This window comes from Diceros bicornis, chromosome 28 (assembly GCF_020826845.1).
Source record: "Diceros bicornis minor isolate mBicDic1 chromosome 28, mDicBic1.mat.cur, whole genome shotgun sequence".
Lineage (NCBI taxonomy): Eukaryota > Metazoa > Chordata > Mammalia > Perissodactyla > Rhinocerotidae > Diceros > Diceros bicornis.
This window is the reverse complement of record NC_080767.1, coordinates 14478449-14504018: the sequence shown is the minus strand read 5'-3', so window position 1 is coordinate 14504018 and position 25570 is coordinate 14478449. Positions and strand designations below refer to the sequence as shown.

At 37.4% G+C, this 25570-nt stretch overlaps 1 protein-coding gene and 1 long non-coding RNA gene across 4 annotated transcripts in view; one reads left to right on the top strand and one right to left on the bottom strand.

The window, feature by feature from the left end:
* Nucleotides 1-451: 451 nt before the first annotated feature.
* LOC131393192 (protein NipSnap homolog 3A-like) lies at nucleotides 452-12449 on the bottom strand. Its single transcript, XM_058523699.1, has 6 exons — nucleotides 12315-12449; nucleotides 9059-9269; nucleotides 7210-7368; nucleotides 5584-5733; nucleotides 1692-1778; nucleotides 452-1600 (listed from the first exon to the last, which is right to left on the bottom strand). Exons 1-6 carry the CDS (start codon nucleotides 12372-12374, stop codon nucleotides 1524-1526), a joined length of 744 nt encoding a protein of 247 aa, XP_058379682.1. The 5' UTR covers nucleotides 12375-12449; the 3' UTR covers nucleotides 452-1523.
* Nucleotides 12450-12526: 77 nt separating this feature from the next.
* The window catches only part of LOC131393194 (uncharacterized), a 25011-nt gene continuing 11967 nt past the window's right edge, over nucleotides 12527-25570 (top strand). For 2 of the 3 annotated variants that reach the window (XR_009215895.1, XR_009215893.1), the window contains exons 1-3: nucleotides 12527-12759; nucleotides 22245-22291; nucleotides 23988-24111. This is a non-coding gene — a long non-coding RNA (uncharacterized LOC131393194). The remainder of the gene's footprint in view (nucleotides 12760-22244; nucleotides 22292-23987; nucleotides 24112-25570) is intronic. The other variant, XR_009215894.1, reaches the window with a different exon arrangement.

Sequence of the window (25570 nt, the reverse complement as noted above, 5' to 3'; positions counted from 1 at the left end):
GCTGCAGGTGAGCACCATCTCACCCTTCCTTTCTGATTTTTTTTGTGGTTTAATCCTTTAGACATTTCTTCTGTCAGGAGCCTTATATACTGTACTTTCTGTTTTCCAAATTTCCCTTAGACATCTAATTCATAATATACTGTTTTACATTTACAGTATGTTTTAGGAATGTAGAATAATGTAGCTGTAAACGTTGACTATGAAGAGAGCTTGGAAGTACCAAACCTAGTTTTGGAAGGCAGAGGCACTCAACTAAAATAAAAATTAAAAGTGTTTCAAGGAATATCCTAGCTTATTTGTGGCAGTACTAAAGAAACTCTCATCTGGGATTACTATCATGCTATTTTCTTGATATAACTTAACATTTACAATAAAGTTGGTAAATTATTACTGTGTCACTACCCTATAGCAACACAGTAAAAGCTCCAGAGAAAATATAAATATAAAACTCAAATAAAAGGAAAAACCAGAATGGATATGTAGGCTTTTATTAGGGCAAGCATTTCCATAACCATAAAGATCTCTTCAAAACAAACACATGTCCAAAGTATCTTAAATAGTGATCCAAATGTTAAATAGTGATCCAAAGTTAAGTTAAATAGTGATTCAAAATGGACAAAAATTAATAAAATTAACTATAAATGAACACATTTCAGCATATAAAACAGGTCTTCTGAAGTTTTTTTTAACACTCAGACCTAATTACATTATTTTCCACTTCTGTTAGAGCAACTAATAATTAATGTGAAAATATAATTAATATATTCACACACGTGATGCTGTACTTTCCCAAAGTAAAGGAATATATTTGATCTAATATTCTTTGAATCATGAAATATCATGAAATATCATGAAATATCATGAGATAAACTTTACTGGGCAGAAAATTTTTTTAAATCTCAGAAATAGACATGAAGGAAAGATAGACATTATATATATATATATATATATATATATTTTTTTTTTGTGAGGAAGATCAGCCCTGAGGTAACATCCATGCCAATCTTCCTCTTTTTGCTGAGGAAGACGGGCCCTGGGCTAGCATCCATGCCCATCTTCCTCCACTTTATGTGGGACGCTGCCACAGCATGGCCTGACAAGCGGTGCACTTAACCACTACACCACAGGGCCGGCCCTGACATTGTACATTAATAATTTAAAAAAATATTGTAAGGCACAGAAATGTAAAATCATCATTTGAATATAAGAAAATGCTATAAAGCAAAGGGTTGTCAAAATAGAGAATAAGAGATATTCTGAAAGAAATGAAAAATCAAGATCATGAAGTAGTGGCAATTATTTCTACTGTATAATAGATACTGAAACACCGTGGGGAAAATGAACAGAACTATTTCCTGAGGTGGTCGTGACAAAGGACAGAGATGGCTTTAAAAATGCAGAGACATAGTGATTAACTTACCACCTCCTTCAAATAAAAGTGAGGATCTCTTGGGAGAATTTAAGCACCTTTAGCAGACATATCTTATGGCAGTTAATGAAATGCTTCGTATTTCAGTGGAAAACTATTTCAACGGTGAAAATGACGCAGGAATCAGAAGCATATTTTGCTGAGACACTAGGTAATTGACACTCTCCCGAACTGGAAAAGACATTTCATAAGAAGGCATATAAAGTTATTGACTGTATCAAATTTGTTCTAAGAATAATTCATGCCTAGTGAAACAGCTTACCCGCCGCCACAACTCTGGGATCCTCATGAGACTGATGTCTCCCCACTGCACGACTGTCCACACTCTCATACCACCAGAGAACATGAACTGCAGAAATACACAGAAATAGGTTCTAAGATTATGGCATTCCTTCAAATAAGAAACACAGAAAAATCAGAACAACAAACGTTAGACAACGTTTAACGTTGTCCCTCTTTAAATCAGAATAGTGAGTATCAGAAAAGTAAAACTAAATATGTGAGTAATAATATTTCAGAGGGGTCAGATTTCAGAGAGAAATTTATAAATAATGAAACTCGTTTTATAGATGAAGAAGCAGAAGGCTGGAGAGGAGGAGTAAAGTAACACAGATGACACAATCAAGACTAGACCCAGGTTTCATGACTTCTTACTACATTTTAGTTTATTTAAAGATACCCAGATTTAAAAAAAAATGTTTGCTACTGAAAATTTGGATGATACAAAGAAGAACATAAAAAGTAGCATAATCTTAACCACCCAGAGAAAACTTCTAGTAATATTTAGTGTATTTCCTTTAGAAAATATGAGTAAAATCAAATTAGGGTCTTACTGTATATTATGCCTTATAATAGATTTTTAAAATCAACAAAGTATTTTCTATGGCAATAACATTAAATTTTAATGGCTATGTGAATTCCTCCTTATGGATATAACAACATTTCATCCCAGCCCCTTATTGTTGATTATTTATGTTATTCAAAATATTTTAGTATTCTACAAAATACTGAAATAAATGTTCTTGTACTTAATTATTAAAAAAATTTTTTAAATAATTATAATGTAATACATATTAGCTGTATAAATTTTGGAAAATGCAGATAAACAAAAAGAGAAAGCAGGAATCATTTCTAATCCTACTACCCTGAAATAACCACTTTTCTATTTTGGTGTATCTTTTCCATATGTATATATGTATGTATGTGTTTTTATATGTTTACATATTTATATACACACAGCATATATGTTTATGCTCATATAAGATACACAATGTGTATGATGTATATGTCCATTTGTGTATTACAAGTATATTATATACACAGCGTAACACCACATTGTTTGCAATGTTTCCTTATTGTAAACAATGCTGACAGAAACTTCTTTAGAACAGCACTTAGATGATATCTATAATAATAACAATGTCAATGACAACTACTACTGACATTTCTTGGGTGCTTCCTATGTACCCAGCTGGGTTCTAAGCAATTTGCATGTATTAACTCATTTAGTCTTCACAATAATCTTAGGTGGTAGGTTATTATCATCATTTTATGGATGAGGAATATAAGGAACAGAGAGATTAAGTAACTCACTCAAAGTCACAAAGTTAGCAAGTGGTGGAGCTGGGATTCAAACCCAGGCAGTCTAGATCTGACTATTTCCTTAATATAAACTCCTAAAATTCAAGTTGAAAGGACCAAAGAGTATATCTTAAGTATACTTATATGTGTACAGTGTACATATTATACGCTGTACTCCAGAAATGATGTACTGATGTATACTCAGCATATTACTGTTCTCCTCCTATGCTGAGAATGAATTTAAGATTAATAAGTACACCCACATTTTCAGTAGTTTTTGCTTATAAAAGTTGATATATGTCCAATAGAAATTTATGAGACTTAATAAACATTAATCTCATCATTCCAATGACCACTACATATTTTATATCCTTCCTGTATAACTGAACACACCTATGCATATTTCCTAGAGTATTGGCAAAAACAATTGAAAAAAAAGGCTCTTTATTTATATTTCCAAATTTTGGGGGAGAAAGATTAAGCCAATGAACGCTACACAGTATAAGAGTACTAATTTTTCCCAACCTATCTAATACTATACTTATATGTTTTTATCAAGTGAGAAAAGGCACCTCATTATTGTTTTAATCTACATCTTCTTTAATATATACTTAGTAGTCATCTATATGTCTACCGTGCATAAGTTTTTTTTTTTTTCCTTTTTGCTTTTGAATTTCATTTATGGTGTTTTGGGGCAGCAGAAAGATTGAGCCTTTTTATAATAAAATCATTAATTGATTTTTTTTCCCTTTATCATTTCTTCATTTCCTTTCTGGCTTAGAAATATAGTTCTCATCCATATTATTAAATAAATTCATTTATATTTTATTTTAGTAATTCTATGACTTCTTTTTTTTCCCCACTGAAATCTATAATCCATTTGAATTTTATTTTAGCAGATACTGTGAGATAGACATCTAATAATTTTCATAATTTTTCTCCTCTTCATATATTTTCCAACTAGAAAATATCTTTTTCTGTATATTCTGATTCTTTTCTTAGGATATATTAATAGAAATTAATTTCTGGGTAAGGATCAGAAGCTCAGCTTTGAATATGTTGGGTCTGAGATGTCTACTGGACATTCAAGGAGGGAAGTTCAGGAGGCAATTGGATATAATGAGTCTTTCAAATATTTTATTAGCTATTCTTAGTCATTTATCCTTCCAGATGAACTTTATACTCATTTTTTAGAGTTTGCCACAAAAAACTCTCTGAAAATTCTGAGTGCAGTAACTTTCAACTTGAAAAGTTAAATGCCCTGGGGCCGGCCCTGTGGCTTAGTGGTTAAGTGCGTGCGCTCCGCTACTGGCGACCCGGGTTCGGATCTGGGCGCGCACCGACGCACTGCTACTCCGGCCATACTGAGGCTGCGTCCCATATACAGCAACTAGAAGGATGTGCAACTATGACATACAACTATCTACTGGGGCTTTGGGGAAAAAAAGGAGGAGGATTAGCATGGATGTTAGCTCAGAGCTGGTCTTCCTCAGCAAAAAGAGGAGGATTAGCATGGATGTTAGCTCAGGGCTGATCTTCCTCACGAAAAATAAATAAATAAATAAAAATAAAATAAACTGTTGCTCTTTAAAAAAAAAAAAAAGTTAAATGCCCCAAATAGGTGTTTATTAGACAAATTAAAGTATGTATACTTATCTATCTGTCTGACGTGTATGTGAATGTTAGGAAGTCGTTATTAATCACGCATATGCATTATTTCTAGCATATACATATATATATAAATAAAATAACATTTTGGTCTTTTTGTTCCTATGTCATTCATATACCATATACATATTCATATATGTATTATCTTTGAGGAGTGGGAAATGCCCCCCCCCCCTTTGGGCATGTCCATGTTTTTAGTATTTGTAAAAATATGTATTACTTTTTCATTCAGAGACAATCTCTCTATCCCAAGTAGTGTTATATTAAAAAATCAACAGAAGTATACTTATAGGAAAAAAAAAATGAAAAGATCAGATAGGCTCCTTGCAGTATTTTATTTTATTTATTATTTTTTTTTTGTGAGGGAGATCAGCCCTGAGCTAACATCCGTGCTAATCCTCCTCTTTTGCTGAGGAAGACCAGCTCTGAGCTAACATCTATTGCCAATCCTCCTCCTTTTTTTCCCCCCAAAGCCCCAGTAGATAGTTATATGTCATAGTTGCACATCCTTCTAGTTGCTGTAGGTGGGACACGGGGACTCAGCATGGCCGGAGAAGCGGTGCGTTGGTGCGCGCCCAGGATCCGAACCGGGGCCGCCAGTAGCGGAGCGCACGCACTCAACTGCTAAGCCACTGGGCCGGCCCACCTTGCAGTATTTTAATTTTATCATTTTGATGTATCATGGAAAACAGCAGTTCAACATTTGAAAAAGGCTTCATAAGGTGTTAACATTCAAAATAAGATATAAAACAGGTTTTTTCAACCCTTAAAATTACAAAAACACTAAAAATTTGGCACTAAAAATTAAAATATATGCCATAATGAAAAAGAGAAAAACTGACCCACAGAACTTAGTAGATCACAAATATACTTTGCAATTTCAGAGAAGAAATGGCCAACGGTACCTCTGTTGAGTGCTCCATATTCTGTGTGGAAAACTCCAACTAGTTTTGAGTAGCCTAGATTGACATGGGCATTAACTGCCCTTTTAAATGGGTCACCCCACAGAGCTGGCCCACCTGGTTTCATCTGAAAAGTAGCCAGTTCATAGACTCCTAGAGTAAGAAGAAAAATAATTATTTTACAAAATATATTCAAGAAATTTCTAATCAGATTAGTGGACGCCTAATGTACATACACAGATTTGGAAGATCATATGCATATACATATTTATGAATTCTATGCATTATTTTTCCTTGCTTTTATGTGTAGAAAAAGTCCTTGTCCATGTTTAAGGGTCAGCTGTTAAGCTTATAATACAAAACAAAGAAAAAGCTATAGTAAGCCATTATCTAGAATATTTTATCTATAAAATTTGTCAATAAAACAAATATTGAGAATTTATAATAGGATTAGGATTTCTGAGCAGCCCAAGTCTACACTTTTAGGTAAAAAACAAGTAAGAAAAGTATTATCTGATCTCCTATATTTCCTCCTTCTTTCCAATTTTGAGAGGAAATACTTTTTTGTTTGTATAATTTTCCCCATAGGACTCCATTTCTAAAAGAAACAACAAGCAAACAATGGACTCAAAGTGATGTTTGAGGTTTCGAGGGGCAAAAAAAAACAACTGAAGGAGATGGTTTTATCGTTCCTAAATATCCAGGTAAACACTTCAAAAGTGTTTTACCTTCTGGTCACCAGTATGAGGCAGGTAGAGAGAAAGAAACTAGAGGACAAGTAGATGTGAAAAATAAAAGGAAAAAAAGTACAAAGTTACTAAAGAATTATAAACAACACAGAGGAAGAGAATCAAGATTCAATACTGTTCTAGAAGCCACTTAGTTCATTTAGATAGTGCTGAAAGCTGAGGGGAGAGCTAGGTGGCTAAGGATCCAAATAAGACTTTTCAAATCTCTTGTAATCTAAGATACACTATAAAGTTGAGAGTATGGGGAAAATAAAATTAAATTAGTTTATGTTTTTTTAAGATCTGACCTTTGTTTAAAACTAGGTTCAGGTAGATATTTCTTTAGGTCAGCAAGAAAGTGAAATCAGCAAGAAGACAAATCTTTAGTAAGTATTTTCAAACTGAGAAATAAGAAAGAGGAAAACAAAAAAGAAACTACAGTAATACAGTTTAACAGTTTAAGTTAATTCATTTCCCCCCACACAGTCTTACCAGAGAAGATAGACTTAATGTTTTAAGGTTAACTTAAATGTTTTAAGGTAATTTCCATAAAAAAAATACTAAACTAGGACAAAATTTCATACATTATCCTTCACCTACCTATACGTTTCCCTGCTCTAAATCTCCAACTTCTCAACCTTTACTCCCATGTCAACTTTTTATATTCATACCTAAACTTTAAGCGCTTTTCCAAATTGAAAAAACACTTCATTGTACAGTGCTCTTTGTTTTAATTATAAGCAAAGAGCTCAAATTCATTTTCATCTCTATAATCACAATACATTCCTATATAAAACAAATGATTATTTTATTTTTTCCTATAGAACTTTAGTTTATATAGCTTAAAATCTTCAGTATTTTCTCCACTAAAACTGAAACTGACTAAAAGGGAAGGACTTACCTTCTTTTGGAGGTTTTTCTAATTTGCACCATGGCACCAGGTAAGTAATGTCCAACTCTTGTTTATCAACGAGAACCCAATTTGGAATGATAAATTGTTCTTGCCATTCCTTATCTTTGGCCAAGGCTTTCCGAACTTCAGTTCGATGAGCAAAATTATCTGTGGGAAGAAAAGGAGGAAGAAAAATACAAATTTTGATTTAAAATCACCTGTACCTTTTTTGGATTTCATTCAATTCAGCAAATGTTCGAGGCCACATAAAGACACTGCATTATATTAGTGGAGATACCAACATAAATAGATGTGACATCAGTCCCCAAGTTTCTCATGGTGTAGAAGGGGAGTAGAAATATAAACAACAAATGCTAATGTCATACGTGGGCTTTATAGGCTCTACCACTTGGTAGGTAGTTGTGTAAATTAGGTAAGTTATTGAATCTGTCTGTGCCTGTTTCTTACTCTGTGAAATGGGAATAATGATACAGCATGTACCTCCAAGGTTGCTGTGACGATTAATTACCTAGTTGGTACTCAATATATGTTAACTATTTGTATTAATTTATTTGAGGCAATTAAATTACAGTGCCAGTTTAGAAAAAGGCAATTTTTCTTTGGTGGTGAGGGGTGATCAGGTACACCGTGAATTAAATGTAACACAAATGAAATTAAGATTTGCTTTTTCAGCCTCTTTGAACAAACAGCTTCCAGAGAAATAGTGCTGATTCTCTTACTTATTGTCACCCATTCTTTTTACCTAGTACTATTTCTCTTCTCTTTGATACCCAAATAGGTAAAAGCATTTACTAGCATATGGGCCTAGTGCCATATTTACTATCAGTAAATAAGACTCAGGGTAAAAGAATTTTCTATGGTTTATGCTGCGGGTAAGGAATAACATCTATCTTGGAGCTAAATAAGTTCTATCAGGACCTTACTAGTAATTTTTTCATTGGGACATAATTCTACTCGTGACATTAAAGTATAAATTGTGTTTTAATGGGGTGTGTTCTATTACAACAGGGAGAACCCCAAAACTATGGCCATGTTTAGTATAGAATGAGTACCCTTCATATTAAACTATTTTATGACTATTAACTTTGGACACTGATGACTGAACACTAACTGAAATTCTTAAAAGTTCTTTGGATATCATCAGGTCCTGACGTGCACTTCACAAAGATTACACACTGGGGTAACAAACGTTCTGGGGATTCCTGTAACCTGTTCTTCTTTGTCTACTAAGCCAGGAGCAAGTCAGCTTCAATATGGTGAGAACTCTGATTCCTCTGACTTTACTTCCCTAGAGCATCAAAATGACAGCGAATTCCCTGAAACCTTGGGGTGCACAAATTATTAAATCTCAGAGTTGAGGCCTAGAAGTTAACTAACATCCCCATCAACCTCCACTACCGTAAAGACCCTAATTGTTTGAATTGTTTCTACTAAAATGCTAATATCCAGCTGTAGTTTCAATAATTAGAAAAAATAATTCCACTTTCCCTTTATGATCTTAACCCCCCAGGTTCTTGCAATCCCTGTTTAAATTTTTCATAAGTCATCTTTACAATAAGCCATTCTATAATTTTTCTGAGAATTAAGGTCTAGTTCACAGCTGTATGATCTGAAATATGAGATGCCACATTTTCCCATTTATGATAACATAAGGTTTTGAGCAAGAGGTTGTTAGAGATATGGCTCTGGGAGGAGTATTCACAAAATTGTTTTTTTGTTTTTGTTGTTTTGCTTTAAGAGTTTAATTTAACCTGTATGTATTTATAGTAATACAGATCCAAGAGCTAAGTGTCAGAATGAAACTCTATACTGAACACTTAAACTGGAAAAATCATACCGTACTGCCAAATATGAAACACTTTATTCATTCTGCCTCCAAATTCTACACTCCAGAATCCAACCAATTCAGAGTGAGCTGTCCGAAGATGTATGTTTTTCTTAAGATTTTCCATAAACTCATTCATCGTTGAAGGTTTAAGGCAATAAGTACGAAATTCATAGAACGTTCCATCATATTGTCTGGGGCCCGTAGCAAAAGATGAACACACCTGAAGAAAGATAAGGCAAATTTAAATATTTTGGGAAGGTAGGGTTTATAATATTATGTTACAACCAAATCTCAATCTGGAAACAAGGGACCCATATTAGGCTCATAATCCATGTTTGTACTTCTGCTGTCATTTCTCCATAGATATTTGTTTAGAGAGATGTCAATAAAGATAACTACTCTTAAGTATGCTGAATATATAGCTACTGTTTCCTAGCAGGGGTCCACTGTTAGCCACCTTCTCATGAAAAGTTAATCATAAGAAGGCACTGGGGTCTTAATGAGAGTCCTTTACTCAAGAACTACAATTAGGATTCTAATAAATTTACAAATGTTTTACCTCATTTAGCCAGTATTCTTTCTTTACTCAATACCATGTGTGTTACAGTTAGGTATTGAAATAAACTTGATAAAATATGCAGGTGTTTTGGCAGGCACGATGGAAATGTGTTTACTAGCAGAAAACTCTTTAGGTTTTTTTAAAAATGGAAATTGCTATTGTCGACTGAGGAAAAATCACTACAATTTAAACAGCAGATATTTATTGGGGCAATTAGAAGTGCAATTCTGGAGACACAGATTCAGGTAGAAACCCAAAAATGTGCTCCGAGGAAGACAAAGGAGGTATGAGTATATAAAGGCAAAAAGAGATAAATTACACAAGTTACTCTGCAAGATCTGTGATTAGTGCCAGCAACAACTGTTACTTTTTGGCTATACGTGATTGGTTAGTAAGGCCATCTTCAAGGCACAAAGTTCTTATCTATGGGAGGAAGCATATTTCTTGAAAGAAGGTTAAGATGACAACAGTGAAGCACAGTTACTTTCCATCTGGGCAGAGACATGGTGTGTGTGCATAAGTCCCCTTTCCTCAATGGCCTCCTAGCTCCATCCTAGAAGCCTTGACATATGTTATTCCATTTTGTTATCACTGTCCACACTATTCAGGTCAAATATTTCTCAAATCCAATGAAGCAGATCACTGGTAAAAAATAGGACTGAATGTAAATTATGCTAAAAGAATCTATAACCTATCCAATTATATTATAACATGATGATAAGACTATGAATGCTATAAAGGAAAAAATCAACGGGTCAGAATTGTCTGAGTCATTATTACGTTTAATGACAGATGCAATGTGAAGGGCATTTAATCCATCCAACCATGCCAGGCTGATGGAAATATCCCTTAAGAACCATTACTTCTTTTTTTGTATTAGTCACATGCTCACGATATAAATTTTTGTTCTAATTTAGTCCCCTCAGTTAGAGCAAACTTAACTTTAGGTAGGAAATGCCCTGCCAGAAAATATTGTCAGTGTTTGTATATGTATATATATCTATACACACTCATGGTATTTGCATTTACAAATCCATCTTATGTGCCAATTTCCTGAAGCTGATTATTCAGATTTATTTTTTAAAGTTTTGGTACAAACAAAGCTGTGACAAATTTGGGGCTTATATTGACTACCTGGTATGCTAAACGAAATCAGTAAGCTGCTTTCTCTGACATGTTTTTGGGTAAAACACACCATTGTCTTATGTATTTTATTTAATTGGGTATAATGTCACAGTCATAATTATCTACTTAGTTTATTCCATTCATGTCCCCTGTGAGCTCCCTTCCTATTGCCCAAGTGTCTAAGCTTAGCTGGAAAGCAGGTATTCCCTCCAAAAACAACTGCAGCTACTCCTACGTTTGGTGGACATGCTTTTTGTGTCATTTAAGCCAAAGTGTAATAAATGTTATGCAAATTAACTGCCTAGTATTATAGTTTAAAAAGTATTATAAATAAAATATATCAGAAAATGGGCCAGTGGCATATTTGTAATAACTGCTTTTTAAATTGATTTTCAGGGAATTTGTATTTGGAAAGAAATATGTGGTCAAAGGCACATATTTTTATTATCTTTCACAGGAGAAACAGTAAGAGGGGAAGCCCAGGGAAAGGTTCAACAGCAGTGAGAAAGTGTGCGTGTGCTTGGGGGGAAAGTGATTTTCCCCCCAAGTGATTGGGAGGAATCATGAGTGCTTCAGGCTCCCTCATCTTCAAGTCAGGGCTCCTTTTCAGCAGCAATAACTTCCAATTCACTTATAAGGGAACATCTGGTCGATTCAATAACGTCCAAGTTCAAAACAAAATTGTAAGGAATAATTCTTGGCCCTGCCCCAGGAGAGAGAGAATCAGAAGGATAAAGACTATTGCTAATCTTGGGTGAATGGGCCATGAATGGCTCTTCTTCAGTCTTCACCAACAAGTCAGTCTCTAGGTTAACCTGTTGAGAAAGGAGTACAAATCTAAACATAAAAAGGAAAAAAAATCTGTTAGATTCACAGAACAGACCAATTCCCTACAGTTAAGGCTGAATCACCAAAATGTACTTTGTACATTTCTCATCTAAAGTTAAACGAGGTTGTTATCATCATATTTGCTGCGAGGTTCCTGACCCCACCTGGCTTGGGCACCGACCACAGGAGACAGTGGGCAGCTGGGCAGGATGCTCCACCACCCGCACCCTGGCCTCCAATGCTCGGAAACTGTGTACTTCCTTTAAAGCGGGGAGGCCGGTTGTGTTGCCAGCGCCTGATTGACCTGTATCTCCTTCTACCTTCAGTCTGGGGGGGCGGTGGCTGGTCAAACGACAAATCAATAGCAGAGCCCCCACCAGAGCCGGCACCAGCCCGAAAGTCGCGAGCGGAAAGGCGCTGGGCAGCAGGAACGCGGCCCCCGGCGCTGCAGGGGTGTCCTTGGGCCGCGTGGCACCTCGGCCAGAAAAGCCCTCTGTCCACGGCTGCTTGCGAGCGGCCGGGAGGCGACACTGACAGTGGGTCTGCCCCTAGCGACGCCCCTTCTGCTCCGCCGGATCCCGGGGTCCCGCGCCTTGGGGTTCTGGGACTTGCAGGCGATCTTCGGCTGCTACACCACGCTTGTAGTCTAGGCGAGCGAGCCGAGTGCGCGCACGCGCTGGGCCGCGCGCTCCCCGCAGACGCCCCTCCCTCCCGCCGACGCCCCCTCTCTACCCCCCAGGCCGCCGCCGGTACCTGAGGCGCGAGCGTCCGCGCGGCCAGGGCCCTGGTCAGGCCGCTTCGGAGGACGAGCATGGCGCGGCTGGGAGCGCAGACGGGCAGCCAGCCACTATTCTTCCTGAGAGTCCTCTTGCGCCTTCCCGACTGCGAGAGAGCAGCGACCGGAGCGCGGGCGACGCAGGCTCGGGGCGGGCCCGGCGGGGTCAGCTCCGCCCCGGCGCCCGGGAGGCGCGGCCCGACCGCCCAGCCCGCCAGGCGTCGCTCCCAGCGCCGGCGCGCTTGTGTCCGCGCGGAGCCTTGGGAGCCCTGTGTTTCCTGAGGTGTTTTTACCTCAGACGTGCGAGGTGACGTCAGGATCTGCTGAAGGCTGAGATCGTCCCTGTGCCTCCTTTGTGGGCCCGTCACCTCATTTGCGTGCGCAGTTGCGGACGATTCGTAAATGTGTGTGTGTGGAATGCGGGTGTGTGTCCGTTGAGAAGGAGTGTGGATGCGCACGTGTCATGCTTTGCGTTTAAAGTCGTGGAGGTTTTTGCCAGGTTAAGTTTTATTTGGTGTGATGTACATATAGCTGCAGACCAGCGAGCCTTCACTTTTCTGCTCTGAGTGAATTCTCTCTCCCTATCTGGTGATCTAGTTAAGATTCAGCCCTCTCACCACCACAGCTGGGGTTAATTTCCGGGTCAGGGAACCACAGCACTGGTCTGTAGGTTGTCAGACTGGCTGCTGTGTGTTGCTGTGATCCTGAAAGCTATGCCACTGGTAGTTCAAATACCAGCAGGGTCACCATGGTGCACAGGTTTCAGCAGAGCTTCTAGACGGAGATGGCTAGGAAGAAGGACCTGGCCACCCACTTGCTAAAGCAGCCCTGAAAACCGTATGAATAGCGGTGGGTCCTTGTCTCGTATGCTGGAAAGAGAGAGGATGGCACAAAAAGACCAGGCAGGGTTCCGCCCTGCTGTCCCAGGGTCGCTGGGAGTCTGAAAGGATAGGAAGGCACTAACAACAAATCTCCCTATGGCCATCCGCAGCATGTTCTTGTAAGGCTTCTAATAATGAGTTAGATGGTATTTCTCAGGAGCTCCGAAGATTGGAGGCACCCAACTAGATATGAGAAAGTCTAATTTAAACCTACATAGTTTAAAAAGTCAAATCGTTTTGTAAGCCTTAAAAGCAAAACAGCTAAGGTGGGCCGTGGCGGAGTGGTTAGGTTCGGCGCACTTTGCTTCGGCAGCCCCTGTTCGGTTCTGGGGCAGGGACATAAGCCACTCCACAGCAGCTGTGCTGTGTGGGTGAACCACAGACAAAATGGAGGAAGACTGACACAGATGTTAGCTCAGGGAAGATCTTCCTCAGAAAAAAAAAAGCAAAACAGCTGACCTCTGATCCTGGCTGCCCTGTCCCTGATTATTGGTCCCCAGAAGAACTACTTTCAACATTTTTCATCTGTTTCTTCTAATTTTTCGTTTCCCTTTTTCTAAATTATAGGCATTTTTCTGATGTTTCTTAATATTTTCACTTAGAGATAGTATCTGTTGCTTGGAAAATAAGGGTTTAAGTCTCTTATATTCCACTCCCCCCAAATACACTTCCCTTCCCACATCTGATAACACATTAAGAATAGTTCTTACATTATTAATTTACATTATATTAATATTTACATTTTTATTACTAATTACATTAAATTAGTAATGTAATGCAGTACACACATAATGCATAAACACAATTATACACACAATAGTTACATTATTGCACACATTGAAATAATATTGCTTACACTATTAAAACTAGGGAATTATTACAAGGCTATCACCTGTGATTGTATTGGTTGTGCCTTGTGCAAAAACTTTTGAATCATCTGTTCCTAGGAAGGGAGGCTTTTTTTTTTTTTTTAATTGATGTTTTAATGGTTTCTAACATTGTGAAATTTTGGGTTGTACATTTTTGTTTGTCTATCACCACATATATGACTCCCTTCACCCCTTGTGCCCACCCCCACTGCCCTGGTAACCACAGTCCAGTTTTCTCTGTCCATGTGTTGGTTTATATTCCACATATGAGTGAGATCATACAGTGTTTGTCTTTCTCTTTCTGGCTTATTTCACTTAACATAATATGCTCCAGGCCCATCCATGTTGTTGCAAATGGGACGATTTTGTCTTTTTTATGGCTGAGTAGTATTCCATTGTATATATATACCACATTTTCTTAATCCAGTCGTCAGTCGAGGGACACTTAGGTTGCTTCCACTTCTTGGCTATGGTGAATAATGCTGCAATGAACATAGGGGTGCATAAGCCTCTTTGGATTGTTGATTTCAGGTGCGTTGGATAGATTCCCAGTAGTGGGATGGCTGGATCATAGGGCATCTCTATTTTTAATTCTTTGAGGAATCTCCATACCGTTTTCCATAGAGGCTGCACCAATTTGCATTCCCACCAGCTGTGTATGAGGGTTCCTGTTTCTCCACATCCTCTCCAACATTTGTTGTTTTTTGTCTTGGTGATTATAGCCATTCTAACGGGCGTGAGGTGGTATCTTAGTGTTGTTTTGATTTGCATTTCCCTGATGATTAGTGATGTTGAGCATCTTTTCATGTGCCTATTGGCCATCTGTATATCTTCCTTGGAGAAGTGTCTGTTCATTTCCTCTGCCCATTTTTTGATTGGGTTTGTTTTTTTGTTGTTCAATTGTGTGAGTTCTTTATATATTATGGAGATCAACCCCTTGTCAGATGTATGTTTTGTAAATATTCTCTCCCAGCTGGTTGGTTGTTTGTTCATCTTGATTCTGGTTTCATTTGTCTTATAAAAGCTCTTTAATCTGATAAAGTCCCACTTGTTTATTTTTTCTTTAGTTTCCCTAGTCTGGGTAGGCATGTCATCCGAAAAGATTCCTTTAAAACCAATGTCAAATAGTGTGTTGCCTATATTTTCTTCTATGAGTTTTATAGTTTCAGGTCTCACCTTCAGGTCTTTGATCCATTTTGAGTTAATTTTTGTGAATGGTGATAGCACATGGTCCACTTTCATTCTTTTGCATGTGGCTGTCCAGTTTTCCCAACACCATTTATTGAAGAGACTTGCCTTTCTCCATTGCATGTTCTTAGCACCTTTGTCGAAAATTAGCTGTCCGTATATGTGTGGTTTTATTTCTGGGCTTTCAATTCTGTTCCATTGATCTGTGTGTCTGTTTTTGTACCAGTACCATGCTGTTTTGATTACTATTGCTTTGTAGTATGTTTTGAAGTCAGGAATTGTGATGCCTCCTGCTTTGTTCTTTTTCTTTAGGATTTCTTTAGCTATTCGGGGTCTTTTGTTGCCCCATATAAATTTTAGTATTCTTTTTTCTATTTCTGTGAAGAATGTCATTGGGATTCTGATTGGGATTGCATTGAATCTGTAGATTGCTTTAGGTAATATAGACATTTTAACTATGTTTATTCTTCCAATCCACGTGCATGGGATATCTTTCCATTTCTTTATGTCATCGTGGATTTCCCTCAATAATGTCTTGTAGTTCTCATTGTATAGGTCCTTCACCTCCTTGGTAAGATTTATTCCTAGGTATTTTATTCTTTTTGATGCAATTGTAAATGGTATTATCTTTTTGAGCTCTCTTTCTGTTAGTTCATTATTAGCATATAGAAATGCAACTGATTTTTGTAGATTGATTTTGTACCCTGCAACTTTGCTGTAGTTGTTGATTGTTTCTAACAGTTTTCCAACAGATTCTTTAGGGTTTTCTATATATACAATCATGTCATCTGCAAATAGTGAGAGTTTCACTTCTTCGTTACCTATTTGGATTCCTTTTATTCCTTTTTCGTGCCTAATTGCTCTGGCCAAAACCTCCAGTACTATGTTGAACAGGAGTGGTGAGAGTGGGCAGCCCTGCCTCGTTCCTGTTCTCAGAGGAATGGCTTTCAGTCTTTCCCCGTTGAGTATGATGTTAGCTGTGGGTTTGTCATATATGGCCTTTATTATGTTGAGGTACTTTCCTTCTATTCCCATTTTATTGAGAGTTTTTATCATAAATGGATGTTGTATCTTGTCAAATGCCTTCTCTGCGTCTATTGAGACGATCATGTGGTTTTTATTCTTTGTTTTGTTGATGTGATGTATCACGTTGATTGATTTGCGGATGTTGAACCATCCCTGCGTCTCTGGTATAAATCCCACTTGATCATGGTGTATGATCTTTTTAATATATTGTTGTATTCGGTTTGCCAATATTTTGTTGAGGATTTTTGCATCAATGTTCATCAGCGATATTGGCCTGTAATTTTCTTTCTTTGTATTGTCTTTGTCTGGTTTTGGTATCAGGGTGATGTTGGCCTCATAGAATGATTCAGGAAGTGTTCCATCTTCCTCTATTTTTTGGAATAGTTTGAGGAGGATGGGTATTAAATCTTCTTTGAATGTTTGGTAAAATTCACTGGAGAAGCCATCTGGTCCTGGACTTTTATTTTTTGGGAGGTTTTTGATTACTATTTCAATCTCTTTACTTGTTATTGGTCTATTCAGATTCTCCATTTCTTCTTGGTTCAATTTTGGGAGGTTGTATAAGTCTAAGAATTTATCCATTTCTTCTAGATTGTCCAATTTGTTGGCATATAATTTCTCATAGTATTCTCTTATAATCCTCTGTATTTCCATGGTATCCGTTGTAATTTCTCCTCTTTCATTTCTAATTTTATTTACTTGAGCCTTTTCTCTTTTTTTCTTAGTAAGCCTGGCTAAGGGTTTGTCTATTTTGTTTATCTTCTCGAAGAACCAACTCTTTGTTTCATTAATCCTTTCTACTGTTTTTTTGGTCTCAATATCATTTATTTCTGCTCTGATTTTTATTATTTGTCTCCTTCTGCTGGCTTTGGGCTTTGTTTGTTCTTCTTTTTCTAGTTCTGTTAGGTGTAATTTAAGGTTGCCTATTAGGGCTTTTTCTTGTTTGTTAAGGTGGGCTTGTATCGCTATGAGTTTCCCTCTCAGGACCGCTTTTGCTGCATCCCATATGGTTTGATATGGCATGTTATCATTTTCATTTGTTTCCAGATAGTTTTTGATTCTCCTTTAATTTCATCAATGATCCATTGGTTGTTCAGTAGCATGTTGTTTAATCTCCACATTTTTGTCACTTTCCCAGTTTTTTTTTCCTGGTTCATTTCCAGTTTCATAGCCTTATGGTCTGAAAAGATGCTTGTTATGATTTCAATCTTCTTAAATCTATCGGGGCTTGCTTTGTTTCCCAACATATGGTCTATCCTAGAGAATGTTCCATGCGTGCTTGAGAAGAATGTGTAGTCAGCTGTTTTTGGGTGGAGTGCTCTGTATATGTCTACTAGGTCCATCTCGTCCAGTTTTTCATTTAAGTCTAATATTTCTTTATTAACTTTTTGTCTGGATGATCTATCCATTGCTGTAAGTGGGGTGTTAAGATCCCCTACTATTATTGTGTTGTTGTTGATTTCTCCTTTTAGGTTTGTTAATAGTTGTTTTATGTACGTTGGTCCTCCTATGTTGGGTGCATATATATTTATAAGTGATACGTCTTCTTGATGGAGTGTCCCTTTTATCATTATATATTTCCCTTCTTTGTCTTTCTTAACCTGTTTTATCTTGAAGTCTACTTTGTCTGATATGAGTATGGCAACACCTGCTTTCTTTTGTTTGCCATTAGCTTGGAGTATTGTCTTCCATCCTTTCACTCTGAGACTGTGCTTGTCTTTAGTGCTAAGATGTGTTTCCTGAAGGCAGCATATTGTTGGGTCTTGCTTTTTAATCCATCCTGCCACTCTGTATCTTTTGATTGGAGAGTTCAATCCATTTACATTTAGGGTAATTATTGAAATATGAGGGCTGAATGTTGCTGTTTTGTCACTTATTTTCTGGTTCTTTTGCATTTCCTTTGTTTCTTGTCCCATTTGTTTTGGACTGCCAATTCAGTTTGGTTGTTCTGTCTTATGATTCTTCTAGTTTTCTCTTTGTTTATCATATGTGGTTTTGCTTTGATTATTTGTTTAGTGGTTACCTTGAGGTTTGGGCAAAAAATCTTGTGTATGAGATAGTCCATTATCTGATAGCCTCTAGGAAGGGAGGCTTTTTAAAATTAGTAATTCCAGAGAGGGTAAGTCAGTTTTTTCAGTTGATGGACATCATTTCTAACCAAGCAAGACAAAATGAAGCATCATCTGTGCCTGGACTGGATCTTTATGTTTAAATTTATTTTCTTAGGCATTTCCTCCACCCCCCAGGAATTAACAATTCATTCATTCAACCCGTATTTATTAAATTCCTTGTATGCCTCAGGCACTTTTCCAGAAACGGGATACAAGGGTTAACAGAAGACAAAGTTCTTGTCCTCTTGGAACTTACAGGTTGGGGGAAACAGATAAACAAATGAAGAGAAAATATACCAGGGATTAATAAATACTATGAGGAAAAACACAGTAGGATATGGAGCGTGGAAAGTGCTAGGCGGAGGTAGCAGAGACCGCCAGCTATTTCTTCATATCATATCCATTCTCTCCCCCCCCCCCCCGCTTTTAAAAATTGGTAATTGTTGAATGAAATAGAGTCTAGGTAAAAATTAAATGAAGGAATTTATTTGATAATCAATGTGAGGAACTCAAGTCCTGGGAAACAGTCCAACAGAGTATTCTGAGGAACTGCTCATTGGTCGACAGGTCTGAGGGAGTTTATATACCCTTTAACAATGCAGTGTATGTGTAGGAGAGGGCTTACACATCTAATATTCGTATACTTCAAAGATAACATGAACAAGAACTTTTTGGTTATGCATCAAACAAGGCTTGTAATGTTATCTATGTGTGGAGGGAAGGAAGGACCAGGGTCATTACTTTTTCTCTCAATCTTTAAGAAATGCAGCTGGGAAATGTGAGAGCTAGGTACCCATTATCTCTTCCTGTTGCTGATTCATCCTGCTGGTATCTTCAATCATGAGATGAGGGGTTGCAAGGTCATTTAGACACAGGCTTATGAGGCCTGCATGGCTGCTTCACAGTACAGTATGGATTTTTATTGTACTGACTTTAAGCCTATGCAGCTTGCTTGCTAGATTTGCATAGACCAGGGAGAGGGGTCCCAAATGTTTGTTCACGTAATAGAACCCACGCACTTGGTGCAGCTGTGTGACCAAGTCCTGGCCAGTGGGATGTACTAGTGCATTCATGACCTACTGTGAGGGATCTTAAAGCAGTGTAGGAGGGGTTGTTCCCCTCTTTGTTCCTTCCTTATTTCTGCTTGCTGGAATGTGGATGTCATGGTTTGAGTTCTTGGATTATGGGGTAGAAGTCACATGCTGAAGATGGTGGAACAAGAGAGAAGAAGCCTAGGCTCTGACACTATGGAACACCATACCAGGAGCCCTGGACTGCCCATCTCTGGACGTCTTTGACATGAGAAATCATCTTCTAGTTTAAGCCACTGCTATATAGCCTAAACCTATGATCTTAATCAGTAGGAGGGTGACTATTTCTTTTTTCTCCTTCTTTGCTTCATTTGTTTCTGTTGTTTCCCATACTATCACTTATTAATCACCAAATTCTTTGCCATAAAAATAAATTTCCTTTCAATGTGATTAAACTTGTTAATTACCTTATCAGTTTCATCTTCTAGAGTTATTTTTTGGGAGTCCTTCGTTTTCTTGCTCCGGTGTGAACTAGTTGTTGTCTAAGATGGCATGGTAGTAATTCTGGGATCTCCTTTCACTGATATCCTAGGAAGTCTCATTTGTCTTGTGTTGGACTTCCTGTTTCCAGGATCTTCTATCTTTTTCTTTCACTCCTAATTTTAGGAGAGGGTATATGGGAATTAAACTTTTGAGACTTGCATCTCTCAAAATGTTTTGTTCTACCAACCTTCTTGATTCATATTTGGGCTGGGCATAAAAATATACGTTGGAAATAATTTTTTCCTCATATTTTTGAAGGTAATTCTCCAGTGTTGATAGCTTCTAGTGAGAAATTCATGTGATTCTGAATCCTGATTCTTCATATGTGACTTGTTTCTCTCTCTCACTTTGGAACCTTTTGTATTTTTCTATTTGTCCCTGGTGTTCTGAAATTTCACAACAATGTGCCTTTGAGTAGGTATTTTTTCATCCATCACTGTACACTCTTAATCTGGACACTCTTTGATCCTGACAAATGTTTGTGTTTCTTGGATTTTTTCCTTCTCTTGTTGATCTCTGGGACTTCTGTTGTTCAAACATTATGCTTCCACTTGATCTTCTAAATTTCCTTTTTCTGTTATTTTACATCTGTACTTTTTTAGTCTAGGTTTTTTGGGGTAGCTACCACAATTTTATCTTCTAACTCGTCGATTGAATTTTTTTTGTGTGTGTGAGGAAGATAAGCCCTGAGCTAACATCCATGCCAGTCCTCCTCTTTTTTTGCTGAGGAAGACCGGCCCTGAGCTAACATCTATTGCCAATCCTCCTTTTTTTTTTCCCCTTTTTCTCCCCAAAGCCCCAGTAGATAGTTGTATGTCATAGTTGCACATCCTTCTAGTTGCCGTATGTGGGACGCCACCTCAGCATGGCTGGACAAGCCGTGCGTTGGTGTGCGCCCGGGATCTGAACCCGTGCTGCCAGTAGTGGAGCACGTGCACTTAACCGCTAAGCCATGGGGCTGGCCCCCATCTGTTGAATTTTAAACTTCTACTTTCACAGAATTTATCTCCAAGAGCTCCTTTTTTATTCCTTTCCAAGAATATTTCTTTATTTCTCTCTGTCTTTTCAGCAAGAATATCTTCTTTTTGTTTCATGGGTTTAATATTTCTGTCTCTGAGGACATTAATTACAGGTGTTTATTTTTTAGTATTGTTTTATGTCTTCTTCCTGCATTATTTCTGTTTCTTTTAAGTTTTATTATGTTTTCTGTCATTTTATTTTTCTGCCTTGGTACTAGCATTTTTCCTAAAATATTTTTGTATTTGGGATCTTGGTATCAGCTCATATTTTGGAATGAGACAAAAGAAATTTGAAAGCTCCTTAAGTATGAGTGGGGCTTGTCTCGTGGTGGGCTTCACTGTAGGGTTTTCTGATGGTGCTATTTCACTGCAGGGAAATGGCCCCATCTGTTATCATCTGTAAGTCATTTCTCTTAGTCTTTTCAGTTAGCCTTTGAGGAAACTTCCTGGGTCCCATCTGTTAGTTATAAGCCTTACTGCCAGTTTCCTGTGAGTGAGGAGGGAGGGAGGTTGGATATCTCAGTATTTAGTAGGTAGCCAGTCACTTAATTTAATTGTTTATGACTGGTTCTGACCCCTACAGCTGTATCTGGTATTCCTGAAAGTGGCTCTACCTTTCAAGAATACCATTTATTAAATAGGATAGGCTAAACTCCTGTAACAAATAGATACCAAAATGTATAATGTCTCAAACACAACTGGATTTTATTTCTTGTTCCTTAAGAATCTAAAGTAGATTTTCCTCACTGGCAGGCAGCTCTTCTATACATGGTGAATTAAGGGTGCTGGCTTCTTCTACCCTGTGGCTTTAGCATCCATAGAGCCCCATCATCAACTGCATCTAGTCAGCAGAAAGATAGAGAGAATTTCCATGGGGAACATACTTAACAGATAGTGAAGAGCAAAATTCATAGCTGCAACGTAGAGAGGGAAAACGTTGGTAAGTGCTGCTTGGTGTGTAGACAATCTCCTATTCCCTTTCTCATGGGTTTTAATTATCCTCAAAACTCTGTGAGTTAAACTTTATCTCCAAGTGAGAAAGGTGAAGTTCCAAAAGATGAAAAATTTTCTCAGGGTTACTGCTGCTAAGTGGCACATCCAGGGTTTGAAGCAAGATAGTAAACCAGTTCCATTTACCATTTATTTTTAAGAGATGTGGATCTTTAAGGTGGTTTTAGATTTGCGGTGGAAAATAGCTTCTAAACAGCTTTTAACAAGAAATGTTTTTCTGTGAATTTAGGAAAAACAGAAAAAACAAATCCCTAAAGTGCCTGGAAGATACATGGGGTAAGCATTTTGAAAATTATTGTATATCCTAAATTTCTGACAAGTGGTCCAAAGGAGCACTAGTCCCAAGCTAGATAAATCTGGATTATTAAAATAGGCTAATGGGATACAGAGCAACCGGTACTTATTTTAGATTAGGTCGACTGAGGTTGTCTATCTAGGAGGTAAGAGGAAACATTATCATACATACAAAATTGTATATAATGTATCAGTACACTTTAAAGAAGAAAAATAAAGTGAATGCCTGTTACACTGCCACCAAGCTTAAGACATAGAATATTGGCAGTAACTTAGAAGCCCAACAATACATGTTCCCTTCTGGTCACATTCTCCTCCCTACAACACCCTCCACAACCTCCCTCAAGTAACCATGATCCCTAATTTTGTGTTAATCATTGCATTCATTTTCTTTAAAATTGAACTACGTTGGTATATAACGTTAGACAATATATTGTTTTCATTTGCCTGTTTTAGAACTGCTATAAATGGAACGAGACTATTTTTTATTATTCTGTTATTTGATTTTTAGCTTTGACATAAGATTTTTGAAAATGACATATTGATGCAGTCACAGAAATTAATACATTACTGTATGCTATTCCATTGTATGGATATATCTTTATTTATTTGTCCATTTGACTATGATGGACAAAGATCTTTTGAATTTTGTAATAGGTATTTCCTGTTTCCATAGGAAGAATTTCTGTAGGGCAGGGATTCTTAACCTTTTTTTGTGCCATAAAACCCTTTGGAAATCTTGTAAGCCTATGGAACTCTAATGTTTTTATATGCCTAGGGTTACATAGAAGACATATTATATTGAGCTAGAGTCATCAAAATATAAAAGTAAACTCTTGATAAAGAAATAGACATGCTTCTTTATTGAGGTACTAAGTAATGAGATCTATTATTGGATTTATCAGGTATCATAATTTAGAAGTAGTGAAGGGGTCGGGTCGGCCCCGTGGCTTAGCGGTTAAGTGCGCGCGCTCTGCTGCTGGCAGCCCGGGTTCGGATCCCGGGCGCGCACCGATGCACGGCTTGTCCGGCCATGCTGAGGCCGCGTCCCACATACAGCAACTAGAAGGATGTGCAGCTATGACATGCAACTATCTACTGGGGCTTTGGGGGAAAAAAGAAAAATTATTAGAAGTAGTGAAGGTCATAAAAGAAATTTTAATATATTTGCAACAAGTGTAAATGGAATTGGCTAATATCTATGATATTTAGTGGTGACAAAGTTACAGGTCCTGTTAATAATGTTGTGATTTGTTGCCCACATTCATATTCAAAGGAAATGCTTATTTTCAGGTTGAAGTTGGTGACAATAAAGATTTTTCCCATCCAAGTTACTGGACCCCCTGAATTCTATCCATAGACCCCTTGGGGATCTGTGTACTGGAGGTTACAAACTACTGTTCTAGAGTGTTTACCTAGGGTGGAATTGCTGGGCCATAAGAGATGTAAATACTCATGTTTACTAAATAGTGCCAAACTGTCTTATAAATTTATACCCTTAATAACAATGTATGAGGTTTCTCTAACCAATTTTTTATTACTGCTCATTTAGTCTGATGAGTGTGAAGGTGCATTTTTACACCTCACATAGGTATCAGTTAAAGGGTGGAGGAAATTATATGAGGGGGGCAAAGGCAACAATCCACTTGATGATGTTCCCGCTTGGTTTTGTCCAAAGGTCAGGCTCATGCAACTTTGCAAAAGGAAGAGGAGAGGTGGATCCAGTGCTGGCCCAGCTGAGTAGGAGGGCGGTAGCTGTGCATGTGATCTCCAGATTCTCGAATTTGGTGATATGCCCCTGGGTAAGTGCTCTCTTGGTGCTGTATTCTGAGGCCACTAGGTGGTGGCATAGACTAGCTTTTCCTTCATTAGGTCTCAAACTGTGTGCATGTCTATTTTTGTTGTGATTTTTGAGTTCCTGTAATTTAAGCTATAGGTTTTTAGCGTGGAGTTAGCTTACAGTTCCTTTTTTGATGTGTATTATACAAGATTATGTTTTGGAGAAAAGAAATTTCATAAAGGTGAATTATCATCATGTTCATGGGTTTATTTTTATTATTATTAATAAAAGTAGTTGGTAATAAAATACTAATTCAATTTTCATTCAGTGTCCCCAAAAAAGTTTCCTACTCGTATCCGTGAATATTTGTTCAGCGCCTGTGGTGTGATGAGCAGTGAATTCAATACTGTGAGAAGGAGAAAGACTGGATGCCTCTTCTTGAGCTTGCCCACGTCTTGATATTTCTATATCAGCATCTTTGCTTCTGGTCTTCTTAAAATAAGTAGCAGGAAAGACTTGTGAGCAGCTCAATATTAAATATAGTATAATTTATTTAATGTTTCTATTAATAAAACAAATTGTTCTTATTACTAAAACATATGAATATATGAGTTTAAGATATATCCAATATATCCTTTTTTAGATATCCTATATTAATTGGCTTTCTTTATGTTTTGCATTAGAAAGTGAATTGTAGTGCCAATGACGTTTTAAAACTTCTCATTAATAAATGCAATTACTTCCTAAAATAAGCTTTGCAAGCCTATTGCTTTGGATAATCCTTGTGCCTCCCAACTGGGGTTGGGGAGAAATGTTGCAGGAGCAGTATTTCTGGACCTGTGCTATTTGTTTTATATTTTTGTTACTAAATTTGAACAGTTTCTTTACTAGTTATAAGTTGAGACACCGTCTAGCTTTAAATGCACTTAGTTTGTGCCATATTTTTTTTATGAAGTTTCTCTTTCAAGTAAACACCCATTATCCAGTGTTCTCCAGTGTATTTCTCTTCAACTCCACAAATTGTCCCGGATACCTACTAGCTGAGTAATCAATTCACTTTTTAATCTATTTTAGGTTTCCTTGATCATCATTGATTACTTTTGCAGCATGTTTATAATTTGTTATGTTTTATGTTTTCTTAATATTGTATTGAGGGCCAGAGCATTAATGCAAGGGGCTTGTCAGCTGTATCGAAACACAGGGGGCTTATTGTCTCTTTGCCCCTTGCTAGGTCCTTCAGGATATCACCTAGGATTTTCCCAAACACACTCTATGATCTAAGGTCAAATGTCCCTCTATCTCTTATGAAGGTTTACAGACACATGGTTTACAGGAAATCATCACTACTCAGATTAAAATTCCCTCTGAAAAATGTTCTAAGTTGACTTGTCAAGATAGCTTAATAGTACATATTCTTATAAGTAAGCTTCATATTCAAGATGATTTTCTTCTAATATAAAGACATTAAATATTAAAAAATA

Coding starts and splice junctions, on each gene's coding strand:
- LOC131393192 (XM_058523699.1), bottom strand. CDS start 12,374: ATGCTCGTCCTCCGAAGCGGCCTGACCAGGGCCCTGGCCGCGCGGACG. Junction 9,270..12,314: donor CGCGGACGCTCGCGCCTCAG/GTACCGGCGGCG, acceptor ATCTTTCTTCAG/GTGTGTTCATCTTTTGCTAC. Junction 1,601..1,691: donor TCCCAGAGTTGTGGCGGCGG/GTAAGCTGTTTC, acceptor TGTCTTTTCCAG/TTCGGGAGAGTGTCAATTAC.